The 14,301-nt window shown below is 35.4% G+C and overlaps 1 protein-coding gene across 1 annotated transcript; it reads right to left on the reverse strand.

Moving 5' to 3' along the window:
- Positions 1 to 4,691: 4,691 nt before the first annotated feature.
- On the reverse strand, positions 4,692 to 5,117 carry LOC143587093 (uncharacterized). Its single transcript, XM_077068485.1, has one exon. It carries the CDS (start codon positions 5,115 to 5,117, stop codon positions 4,692 to 4,694), a length of 426 nt encoding a protein of 141 aa, XP_076924600.1.
- Between the last annotated feature and the right edge of the window lie 9,184 nt (positions 5,118 to 14,301).

Raw genomic sequence — 14,301 nt, forward strand, 5'->3', positions numbered from 1 at the left:
AGATGTATATTATACATTTTTTTTGTATTTCACATTATGTTATTATTTAAAAAAAATACTTATTCTAACACGTGTGCTACACGGGTAACTAACCTAGTATGTTTATACACAAATCAATTCTGGGGCATATTCACATTCCAAATATATCCTATTATTTACTGCAACCTAATACAACTTTTGTAAGATCCTCAAGTCAATTCATAAGCTTGCATCTTGGTTTTAAAAGTAACTGAAGTGTGAGCTGTTGGAAAATTGGATTAAACAACATCAATTAAACTCCCGACATTGAAAATTACAACTGTTAGTCTGTTACTCTTTTATATATAATAAACCTTATATATAACAAACCCAGAAATGGAAAACTAAGCTGATTAAGCTAATACTGACCTAATTTATACTAGACTCAAGACCCAAACTCAAACTCATGCATATAAGCAACAAAATAACAAACAAAAACTAATCCTAAACTCAAAAACTTACACCTAATAAACATAACAAATAAGCTAAGAATTAACTTCCAGTTCGTTTTTACTTCTTTTTTGATATTTGAACCATATCTCTTTCACACGTGACCCACTAGGATTAATTCCTTACTTCTCCCTCCTAATCATTTGTAGAAGTTTTGTGGGTTGGTAGCTAGTTTCTATATCGTTAGAAACACCCACAATCTTTGTCAGATTCAATCATATATCGAACAAATTAGAAGAATCCATAAATTGTATGATCGTTTGCACAAAGTGATTAATTGTCTTTGACTTCTATGAGATTGATACTTCCACAGTCCAAATAGTCTCATCTTCTCGGTACTCTTTAGTGACGTAGATCCAAAATAGCTCAGATGCGGTACTCTTGAGTGGGTCAGGTATTCGTTTGGATGTTGTTTAGCTTGTGTTTAATATTCAAATCTTGTGCCATGGGTCTTCGATCTTCAAATCTTCCTATTCCGGATAAGCACCGTACAAACTTAAAAACCTAAGAGTACAACTGGTGGTCAATAAATCCCCATGATCGCTTACCTTAAAGTGTTTGATTTGCTTTGTTGTTTGATTTCAGTGCAGGCGTGCTGGATTTCCATTAAGTGGCACCAAATTTCATAAATGGACAAAGGCACTGCTTCATGTAAAGCAGGGGCCTCAGACAAATTTTGTTTCTACTGACTGTGGTTTAAGTCGGGGATGTTTTACAAGTCGGTAGGAGCATTTGGTTTATCTGGTTATTGTAGCACGTAGTGGTGGTCTAGATTTCCTATTTAAGTCTGTGGCTTGTTTTGATTTGTGTTCTTGTATTCCAATTTTATCAATGAAAAAGAGTCAGATTAATCGTTGTGTTATTGTGTGTTTGTGTAAACCCGTGATCAAGGTCTTACAACCAACAACAATTGGTACCATAGCCCTACTTGAGGCCTGTGATGAAGACGGGATCGAAGCCATCAACCGCATCTGTGTGAACAGAGAAAAATCAAGATATATGTGGTCGATTAGTGATTTGGTCGGTGTGATCTGATCAAAATTGACCAACGGGAGACGAAAGAAGGAATGGGTGAAAGAAGACGAGATCTGTGTGACTTTGTTTTCGTGAAGCCTATCAAGAAGGAGGCTTGTATCTGTGTGATATATGTAAACCTAAATGGTAACTACAATTTGTGTGGAATCGTAAATTGTTATACCGAGCAAAAGACGTAATGGCAGATCAGGGTGGTGCAGGTGTTATTGTGCATGCGAGTAATCAAAGCAATATCATTTTGTAATGTTTGAAGTTAACGGTGACCAACTACACGAGTTGGTCATTCATGGTGGAGTTTATCCTACAAGCACGCGGTTTGTGGGAGGCTATTAACCCAATTGCAAAGGATGTGTGGGAGCACATAGAATTCAGTAGGCCTATTCACGAGCCAAGCCGAGCCCGAGCCAGGGCCAGCTCGAGCTCGAGCTCGATAATTATTCGAGTTGGCTCGGCTCGAGCTCAAATCTTAATCGAGCTCAAAATTTGACCTCAAGCTCGCTCGGTTTTAAATCGAGCCGGCTCGGCTCAGCTCGATTTAGCTCGAATTTACCTGTAAGAAGAGAGAGAGAGAGTACGGCGAGAGAGAGAGAGAGAGACGGGAAGAACGCGAGAGAGAGAGAGACGGAGATAGAGAGAGAAGAGACGGAGGGCGAGAAAGAAACAAAGAGAAAGAGAGATCGGAGAGCAGAGAGACGAAGAGAGCAGAGAGAGAGAACGGAGCACCGCAGCCACGGCGGCCGGCTTTTCGGTAGCCGGAAATACTACCCGGAGAGGGAGAGAAGGGGCTTTTGGGTGTGGGGGTTACCGGAAAACCGAGGGAGGGAAGACGGGTGGCCGGAGATTGGCGTCGGGGAGACGGGGTGGCCGGAAGTGTCGCCGGTCGCCGGAAATCGGCTAGGGAGAAGAGACGGAGCGGCTGATAGTATAATGAGATTAGGGTTAGGTTTTTTTCCTTTATATATATATTACATAGTTTCAAAACACCCCCTCAAGTTTCATCAAAATTTAAAATGAGTTTAAAGGTTCGTAAAAACTTATAACAAATTTACGCGAGCCAATCGAGCGAGCCTATCGAGCGAGCTCGAGTCGAGCCGGGGCTAGCTCAGGCTCGGCTCGTTTAGAAATCGAGTCGAGCTAGGCTCGGCTCGTTTAGAATCGAGCCGATTTCGAGCGAGCTTTCTCCGATCTTTTTTCGAGCGAGCTTCGAGCCATGAGCTTTTTGAACAGCCTTAGAATTCAGAGGGCAAGATTTCAAACACATAAAACCGAGCTAGAGAGGTTGAGGCTGAAAGAAAGTGAAACGATCGAGGAGTTTTCGGGCACACTAAGTGGGATTGATTCAAAGTTTAAGAGTCTTGGGTCTAGCTTGGAGGATGGGATTGCTTTAGAAAAGGTATTAATTTCTGTTCCTAAGAAATTTTGCAGATTGTTTCTTTAATTGAACAATACTCAGATATAGAAAACATGTCATTTGAGGAAGCCGTGGGAAGCCTTAAGGGTTATGAAGACAGGATCAAAGTTCATGATGAACAAGACAATGATCAAGGAAAGTTGTTGTCAAAAAAAAGATTGGTAACAGAGAAAAAAGCGTGGTGAGAATGATCTGTTAAACCTTAGACAAGTGAATCAAAAACACCAAAGACGATGCATAAAACGTTTATGCGACTCTTTTAATTAATAAGAAACAAGAACAAAATGCTTTTCTACACTCTCTACTCTAAAAATAAAACCTTTGATGGGTTTATATAACACCCACAATCCTAATCATACTCAAATTAGGAAACATAAAAATACTAGACTTCTAATTTATTTAATAATAAATAAAAGATAACTATGACACCAAGTTATTCAACTTGGTCCCTGAACTTTGGATCTCCACCGAACCACCCATTGAGATCTTCCGTACCACCCTTATACTTTTCGTATTATCCATTCGGGTCCTTCAAGTTGGTGTTACTCCAAGTTTTACACTCCCTCTCAATACCAACTTCCATTGTTCCTCCAAGATCTTTCACACCTTGTAAAGCTCGCACCTCTTTAAGCTTGATTCATGGATTCAAATTTTCACTCTACTTTCAGGATCCTTTTTCCTGGTTACAAATAAGCTAGTTTCGAGATTACCACTATTTAGAACTGCATCACCCGTTTTCAGATAGGAACCAACTTTTGCTTTCTCAACTCCATGACCAACTATCATGGTATATAAAGCAATTCTTACATCCCCTCTCGATGCATGCTCCCTCTCGAACTCAAGTCCTTTATCCGTTCGTTCATTCGGATCACTCGAACTTTGCATGAACCTCATGCAAACTCCAACATCAACTTTGTTGGTTTGTTGATCTTCAATCTTTTCTGTTCCACCATGACAACCCGTAACATGAGACGGAACTACCTCCTCGTGCACTTCATCCAACACGTTTCTTTCTCGTCTTGTTCGGTTACCGTCACGGTTACGTTTTGATCAACCGTACTTTCTTCTTCAACCATGATTTCCTCATCATCTAGATTCAAAATAACAATAGATGATTCCACGGTTACCTTCAACGGATTCGACTCTGACACTACTTTCTGACTTGTCCACCAACAGGAGCCTTCTTCAAACCATTCATCTACCAGGTTCGGTTTGAACTCGGTGTCAACTGCGTATTTTCCTTGAACCTCGGCCATATTAGCCTCAACATCCCACGGTTCTTCTTCTCTAACAACAGCTGCATTATATTCCTCCATTGGTTCTCGACAGTATTTTTCCATATGCCCTTTTTGTCCACACTTATGGCACCTAAAAGGAAACTGCTTTGGTTGGTACCTTGATTCATTGTCTCGGTTCTCTTCGTCCGATGAATCTTCTTCAGATTTGTTACATCGACCCTTTCGATTCCATTCTCTCTTCTCGGGTCGGTCACGTTTCTCATTCTCCCAATATTTACTCTTACCTTTCTCGCCATAACGGTTATGATTTTTACTAAATCGATGTTTCTCCTTTCTTCGGCATACAAGGCTACGCTCTCGGTTTTAATCGACACACCGGCTAACTGTTTTGCCAAGGCTTCTTGTCCAGCAAGAATATTCTCAAACTCGGTAATACTCGATTGGGTTGCCCACCCTTGAATAGCGGTAACAAAGCTACGGTACTCCGACCTTAAACCGTGGATGAGTATTCGCTTCATACGAGCATCGCTAACCCGAGACTATTGATCGAGTTCTCCAATCTCGCGACACAAATTCTTAACTTTACGAAAATATTGTGTGATGGTAAGATCACCTTGGGAAATCGTCATTAACTCGCCTTCGACTAGTTGTAATCGAGCATCGTTCTTTTTCGTGAATAAGGTCTCCAACGTATCCCACGCTTGCTTTGGGTATTCGAGATCTTGAATGTGATCAAGAACATCATCATCAACTGTTGTCTTGATGATAAACATCGCCCAGCCCGCTTTCACCTGCCACTTCCCGATACTACCGCTAATATCGTTTGCGGGTTGTCTCGTCTCGGTACCATTCGTTACCTGCCAAAGATCTTGACCTTGAAGATACGACTTGATGCACGTCGACCATTGTTTGTAGTTACTCTGGTTCAACTTCTTGATTCCTCCTACGAGTTGTAAATCTGCCATTGTTTCGGTTACACGGTGCCGAATAACTTCTTGTTGTGATTGGTTCCTTCACCGCTACTGGTTATTTCTTCACACTCTTTATCTTTTTTTTTCTCGTGCAAAACAAGTTGTCTTCTTGTTAAATTAATTGTTCTGCTTGACTACTATCACGATTTATGATAAAATAATTGTGTGGGGCGGCAATGATTATCCACACAACTAAACCAACAAATAAGATTGAATGGTGACTTGTAAAGTTGTAAGTTAAATCACGTGGACATAAACACACAATTTGTTTTAAGATTTATTGGTGGCTCACGAATTGAGCACACACAATACTTCTCTGAATTTTCTTTTTCTTCGATGAAATCCACACAACTATAAACCAACTTTTCTTTTACTTAGTTTAATAATCGAACAACTGGAACGACCAACCTTTTCAAAACCTCCGGATTCTTTCCTCGCTTCGGATACGCAGGTTCCCAACTGACTTTCAAGTAGCCTCCGGTCTTCTCCTCGTAGCGATATTGAACCGTATCTTGTCGGCGATCGGTTTCTTGGCTTCTTATGTCTTTGATCGGAACTACTACCGCAATCAAGACTTGCCGCCGATCGGAAACACGAGCCTGGATCGTTAGGCTTTGATACCACTTGTTAAACCTTAGACAAGTGAATCAAGAACACCAAAGAAGATATTGCATAAAACGTTTATGCGACTCTTTTCATTAATAAGAAACAAGAACAAAATGCTTTTCTACACTCTCTACTCTAAAAATAAACCTTTGATGGGTTTATATAACACCCACAATCCTAATCATACTCAAACTAGGAAACATAATAATACTAGACTTCTAATTTATTTAATAATAAATAAAACATAACTATGACACCAAGTTATTCAACTTGGTCCCTGAACTTTGGATCTCTACCGAACCGCCCCTTGAGATCTTCCGTATCACCCTTATTAGGGGTGAGCAAAAAACGGTTCGGAACCGTCAGAACCGAGGAACCGAAACCGAACTGGTGCCTCAGAACCGCTAATGTGTGTATCGGTTCGGTTCTCGGTTCTCAGAATTTGCATTAAACGGTTCCAAGTTCGGTTCCGGGTAAAACCGACGGTTCCAGACTTGGAACCGAAGAACCGGAATATTCAAAACGTTTTAAATTAATTTACCAATCCCCATTTTTTAGAGAGTAACTTATTAACCGGCATCCATTCAATCATTTTTTAATTCATATCTTCTTTTTTTACGTTCAAGAACTAGCAACCATGGTCAATTTTGATTTAAGCTATCAAGGTAATTTAATATAAAACGATATAATCTTCCATTAATCTATCGTTGCTAATGATTTATTTAACTTCAACACTTAGGTTTTAATAAAAAGTATAACAGATGTTCATGTTGTAATCTAAATTAGTTTTACCGTGAAAGAAGACATACAATTGTATAAGCTTGTTTTGCAACTTGCAAAGTTTGCATAACTCATTTGATAAATAAATGATCGAACCGGTTCTAGCCAGAACCGATTAGCGAGAACCGGCTTTAGCTGTTTTGGAACCGAACCGGTTTACTATAATAGGTTCCGGTTTCGGTTCTATTTTTCACTCATTTTCAGTTCCGGTTCGGTTCTCGCGGTTCAGAACCGTTGCACAGCCCTAACCCTTATACTTTTCGTATTATCCATTCGGGTCCTTCAAGTTGGTGTTCTCCAAGTTTTACATGATCAAGTTCAATTTGGAAGAGAGGATGAAGTCTTGATAATCGTGGATGAGGTCATGGTTATGGTAGGGGTAGATGTGGTCGGTTCCGACTTAATGAAGACCGAAAAGAAACAACGTATGTATTGAGATAAAACACACATTAAATGCTATAAATGTCAAGAGCATGGGCATTATGTGGCAAGTGTCTTAAGCAAAAACTGAAGGAAAAAGTCGCTAACTTAAATCGAAATGCTGAAAATGAACTAGCTCTATGTTGAAGATGAAACGGGTCAAAAGGTCAAGATTAAGGGGGTCAGTTTAGGGTTAATCTTGAAAAATTCAAAGCGGGTCAAGAATACGGGTCTGAAGCGGGTCAAACGGGTTGCAGAATTTGGGTTATTTTGTCACGTTTCTTTTATGTTTTTGTATTCCAATTTTAACAATGAAAAAGAGTGGATCAATTATTTTGATCAAACCGTGTTATCGTGTGTTGGTGTAAACTTGCAATAAAGGTTTGTGATCTAGATACCCGACCATCAGTCTAATAACCAACAAAAAGATAGGCGACACGTATGTCTCTAGCATATATGCACAATATAGATATCATGCATGTTGGCATGGTTGGATCTGGATAGGATCAGGTAATGATGCCATGTGCCTATTATCTTTAATTTAATGACAAGGAACATGAGAAGAAATTACCTGTGGTAGATAATGTCTCCCAAATATCATCGAGATACTTGAGTACCTCAAAAGTAGCTTCCTCAATGGAGTATAAGCTCGAATCAGCCCACCACATGTTAGCCTGAAAGGTTAATTGGCTTGATTAATAGATATATAGTTCGAGCCTTTTGAATTTTCCTTTGAAGAGGGGAAATAACTTTAATCAGCTACTAACAAGAATAGCTAGAACAAACATAACACTGGATAAACAAGACATCCTACACAAAGAGGAAACTTTATAATACGGAGATTTTACCACAGAGACTAATTAAGATTCGATAATTTTACATGTTTATATATATATATATATAGATGATTCAGATCATGTGAAAACCATTTTAAATTGAGAATTTTAAGAACAATTTTGGATCACAAAATTTTTTTTTTAAGAAAAATAAAAAAAGTGTTATAAAACAATAAAAGCACGACAATAAATAAAAGTAAAAAAAACCAAAAAAATTTATTTTCCATACCGGTTTCATAAAAAAATATCGGTTTAGAAAAATTATACATATATGTATAATAATTATTTTTAATTTATACATGTTATTATTTATACACATATGTACAATTAAGATAAATGAAAATGTAAATATGTGTACATTATGTAAATTGAGATTTTATATATATATATATATATATATATATATATATATATATATATATATAGAATTAGGTTTTTTATATGAAACCGGGATTATTTTTTTTTTTTTTGGTTTTTTTACTTTTTTAAAATTTTTGTTTTTTTGTTTAATTTTTTTTAATATTTTTTTTTGTGGCTCAAAATGGTTTTTAAAGTTTTCAATTTAAAAAAGTTCTTTTAGAATCCTCACCATATATATATATATATATAGGGAAATGATTAATAGAGAACTCCTTCTTAGAGAGAAAACTTGAGAACTAATAATAATGTATTTTTAATTTAGTTAAAAAAATACTTTTTATTTTTTTTTCTTTCATCCTTCTTATATGTTGTTATTCTTCACCACAAAAAAATATAAAAATTAATTAAAAAACTCATTGTAATGCATATATGCAATACGTTGACTTTTTTTTAATGCATGTGTGCACTAGTGTGTATTTTTATATGCACAGTAGTGTTGATTAGCATATATGTAATTGTTTGTATTGTATATATGCAATAGTGTTATATTTTATACAAAAATAAATAAAAATCAATATAATGCATATGTGCATTAGTGTTGTATTACATATATGCGATAGTGTGTATTGCATACAATTATTAGTGTTGTATTTGCATATATTCAATAGTGTATTGTATAATGCAATTGTTTTGTATTATATGCAATAAAACACTTTTGTATGGCATTAGTGCACATATGCACTGCACCGAGAAGAGTTTTTTTTAGTATCAATATCATCTTATTAGGAGGAAAGAAAGAAACTCACAAAATAATTTTTTAAAAATAGTTTAAAATAATTCTTTATTAGTTTTCTAGTTCTATCTGAGTTCTCTTTAGATCCCACATATATATATATATATATATATATATGTATATATATATATTGGGGAATGGATAATTTGAGAACTTGTTGAGTTTTAAGAATTTTAAGAACCTCATTTTTAACCACATATTTAATTAAATAGGTTATATTATGTGGTTGAGGTTAAATTTGATTAAAAAATTAAGTCAGGAGAGATAATAAAGATCTACAGTGATTATAATAATTTAAACGTACGTTAGACCTATGTATAAAGTCGATTCAGTGAGTAAAAAATGTAATAATTTTTCTACGTACATGTAATCTACATATATTACATATATATAAATAAAATGCAAAAATATTTTTTTGTTATGTTGTGTTCTTTTGAATTCTTGAAACTCAAAATAGTTTTCAAATGAAATCAATTATCTATATATATATATATATATATATATATGGTTATCATAAAAATAAGTAGTTTCCTAGAAAGAGTATAAATAAATCATAGTTAGTGGATCATGTTAATCAATGGTTGAGATTTAAAATTACCAATAACCGACATAGTTTCATAGAATTACTCTTTCATCATTATAACCGACATAGTTTCCTAGAATTGTTATTTCACCATCATTTGTAATGCTAATTGTCAAAAATTTGTTGGTTCTTACCATTAGTAGGAAACTATTTATTCTTATTTGAACCCTTATATATATATGTATATATATAACAAGTTTATAATAAGAAGTAGATTTTTCCTAAGAATTGTAGAAAGTATGTTTTTACCATTATATCTAATAAAACACGCCGCACAATAAATACACCACCACTAAAATAAAATACACCACATAAAAAACACACTTTCCATATCCACCGTCAGATCAACATAACTAACGCAACAGATTATTTCTTACACTTCTTAGACACACTCCGCTTCTTACTTTAACCCACCATATATATATATATATGCTAGACGAGTGTCCATGTCATGCAACGAGAAATGTAAACCTTGGTAATCATGTAATAAATTTATGGGTATTCATTGTTTGGTATGAACTGTAAAATCTTTCAAAACGGTCATCGGTTTGATTTCACGGTTGAATTTATTTGTTTCACTTTTGGCCGGTCATTTTCAATTTTCATAGGTTCTGTTTTGGTTTTCGAAAAAAAAACCGTTACTAACTGTTTAATTTAAAACCTTCAAAACCAGACCACAAACACTCTTAAGTAAAATTTTATTTTTTGAACTGAAAAAACTATAACAATATTATACTCAAATTAAATATAAAAATATGTTCGTTTTATGATGTAATTTTTTTTAAAGTATTAAAGTATGAAAAAGTTATTAACATTTAAAAATCATGCGGCTAGTTAGATTAAAAGTGAAAATTAAAATAAGATAAGTAAAAGATTAAGGGTCATAGATGTAGCCATATATTTTTGAATGTACAGATGGTAACCACATATTTTTAAATGTACAGATGATTATACTTGAGGAGAAAATATTGTAACTATATTAAATAAAATTGAATATCACCATGAGTTTTAATGTGACAATGACTATTTTGCCCCATTCAAGGTTGTACAATGTGCAATATTATTTGTAAATTCCTTAATGTGAAGCGTCTTGGCTGCTATATTATATATAGTATAGATATAGATATATGGTAGAAGAAGGTGCTTTAACCTGGAGGTGCTTTAAAACTATAGTAAAAGGAGGAGGGCTTCTGAGTTGAAGAGTTCCCCAAGAGTAGTCAGGTGGAACAACGCTTTTATTGGAAATGATGGGAGCAGCGGTCCATGCAAGCGGCCAATCTTTCAACAAAATGGCATCAGTGTAAGAACAAAGAACTCTTTTAACACATTTCTTTCCACTTTCATAATAGATGTTTTCTTCTGCAGGAATGCATGCAGTCTTGCCAAACACCCTGCAGAAGCTATGGTCACGCAAAAGAGCAAAATTTTCAAATATAAGTTTGATAAGACTTTCAGCCAACGACCAAATTTCTAAAGAAACTTGGTTTTTTGACTTTGAAAATTCTGCATCAGCATTCTTCATACTCTCTATTCCAAGAAACTCTATTCTTGTGGCACATTGGAGCACAATATCAGCATCACGCACGTTTTGAAGACCTGTATTCCTTAGTATATTAAGCCACCGATTTGAGACAAACCTTTCTCCAGGAAACTTTTGAGGTTGACAAGAGAAAAGTGATTTTAACAGTGCATCACCAGGATCATACAAGTCCTTTGGTTTATGTAGGTGTCCGTCAGCACCTGTTACAAAATTGGTGTCCTTTAATGCTTCAACGATTGAAGAATCTTGTTGGATATCATGCCAATTCGTGTAAATATATATCAATATGTCCTCCTGTTCAGCCTGAGACTTCGTTTCAAACTTAACCGATTTTTGTTTCTCTTGCAACTGGCCTACACAAAGGGCTCTCGGCAGTACATAAGAGTGGCATCGCTCATTATTAGGCTTGATGAATGTATTTGAAACCAACATACAACCTGCTACAGTTTCTTCATTACTTGTCTTATTTTGTTTGAGGACTGAAACTCCTTTAGAACAAATCCATCCCATGATAGCTCTGAGTAAGAAAATATTATAATTCAGATCAGTCGTAAAAGTCCACCTATTTTGGGGCCTTACTAACCAACACTAGCCAAAACATCGATACACCACCCACTAACTCAAACGACCATTCGAACAAAAAAATTAACTCAAACGGCCATTTAAAGGATGGGGGCTATGACGCAAGCACTAACATGCAAACGACTGATCGAAGATTTCTTAAACATACATTTAAAAGTAGGGGCCTATGACACAAGCTAGCCATAGCCTTCAAACGACTGTTGAAAATTGTATTGTTACGAATAATTCAAAGTATGTGACCATTAGATTGTGTTATTGGTTATGATGTTAGTGTTTTGAATAAATAATATGAATACGTCGAGTCTCTTTGAGTCGATATTTTTAAGATTGTAATCATCGTATCCAAATCGAGTAAGATGAATCAAAGACAAGCTCAAGATCAGAGGGCATACATATCCCAACTTTTAGATCCAAAGTGGTAGCAATTGTTCATCAGACGATAAATTATGGCAAGAGGTTATTGATCAAATGATAAGTAAAAATTTGTTATGCAATCTACCTTGCTATGTTGTTACAGTGAATGAAGAATTGAAGGACATGACCATTGTTGGGTTATGAAGGCCTCTGACCAGTTTTATTAGGGGAGATTTTGGTTCCTAGTTGTGTTTAAACCTAATCTTGTTTATTATGCATACATATATCCCATCATGTAACTCTAATATTTTGTTATGCGCTAATAAGAGAAAACCTAGTTGTAACCCGTGAATTCTTGTGTCATTTATTATTTTGTGTAGCATGTTTATATCGTTTTTTGTGTTGATTCACTCTCGCACGCTGCTTTATTCCGAACGAGCGGTATCAAAGCTTTGGCTCATTGAATACATAGTTTTGCAATGAAACAATTCGTACATGGTTTAAGATACTTGTTCAAATATCAAAGTTGCGATATAGGATTCTATTTTTGCCCGGTTTGGTTTGTCGACTTAGATAGCTTAAAAGTTCTTGGATTTCTATATATTGTTTGCTCGAAGTCAGTCGCCATGGTAAGCTGTTTTACAAAGCTGTACTTTTTTTTGGGGGTCGGGGTGTCTTAGGGAATATACTCGAAGAGTGATAAACCTAGAGATAATGGAACCAACAAGTATGATTGTGACTAATATTCATTAATTCAATTTATTTGAATTAATGGCAAATTATTTCATGCCTTGACATTCGATATCTTTGAAATTATTATAAGTTATTGAAATATATATTGTATACATATCTGTTCCTTGATTTGTGCATTGTATTATTAATATATATTATAACATCTCTAGTGAATAAAAGAACCTTTTGATATTTCAATTACGTTCTATTATCAAAATGGAATCAGAGCTCTCGATTCACAAATTCATCACTGGCATCTAAATTTTTTCCCCCATGTGCCCTTTACCACACAGCCACTGCCACATTCATTTTCCTCCATAATCCGATTTCACAAATTCTAAGTTTATCATGCCTAACACAAACACAAATCCATCGCCTAATGGTAACCATCCATTTCTTGGCAAATGCCAATGGTGTCACAATAAAGGTCATACCCTCACCACTTGCCCTATATTCAAGACACTAATGCCACACGTTACCGTACCTCCCTTTATTCACAATCCCACCACCAAAGTAACACCCCAAGTCAGCATGATGACTATGCAAACCAACCCAACAACAAAATGGTTAATAGATAGTGGAACTACACATCTTGTTGCCAATGACTTAAACATGTTGGCCAACCATGATGGCACCGAGGAAACTATAATTAGTAACGGTTCATAAGTTCAAATTACTCATATTGGTTCTCTTCTTATTCACACGCAAACCACTACTCTCGTACCAAAAAATGGTATGTGTGTTCCAACCATGTCTAGAAACATTATTTCAATATCTCGTCTATGTTATGATAATCATGTTCTAATCCAATTTTTTCTATGTACTTTTCTTATCAAAGATCTAAGTTCTAATCTCCTACTCCTTAAAGGACAAGCTAGCTATGAGATTTATGAACTTACTTCTACATCCTTCCATCCTCCATCTACATTTACAATTCAAAAGAGTACTTCAAAGTTTTGGCACCATAGACTGGGGCATACAAACACTAACGTTTAAAAATTTTAGTCTTCCTTTATCAATTGCATTTCACATTCAGATAATAATTGTAACTCTTGTCACATAAACAAGAGTCACAAAGTACCCTTTCATAAGTCTACTTTATCTTTTAATGCCCATTTACAATTAATATTTTGTGATGTCTGGTCTTCACCAATTACTTTAATTGATGGTTATAAATAGTATAATATTTTTGTATACCATTTCACAAAATACATATGGTTATATCCTATCAAAAATAAGTCTGATTCTTTATCTATATTCATTCATTTTCAAAACCTTGCTGAAAACTATTTCCAAACAACCATTAAACAATTATTCTCCGACAATGGCAACGAATACATTAAACATTCTTCTCACCTTCAATCTCGAGGAATCTCTCACCTCACCTAACCACCACATACACCCAAACATAATGGATATGCCGAACGACGTCATCGTCATATCGTTGTAACCAGCTTATCCCTACTTACACATGCAAAAATGTCCACTACCTATTGGCCCTTTGAAATGACCACCTCCGCTTATCTTATTAATCGGTTACCTACACCCACTTTCCAAAACATGTCACCATATCACAAACTATTCAACAACCA

The sequence above is a fragment of the Bidens hawaiensis genome, unplaced genomic scaffold (genome assembly GCF_021521415.1).
Source record: "Bidens hawaiensis isolate Kalapana, Puna unplaced genomic scaffold, B.hawaiensis_p1.1 tig00035132_1, whole genome shotgun sequence".
Taxonomy (NCBI): Eukaryota; Viridiplantae; Streptophyta; class Magnoliopsida; order Asterales; family Asteraceae; genus Bidens; species Bidens hawaiensis.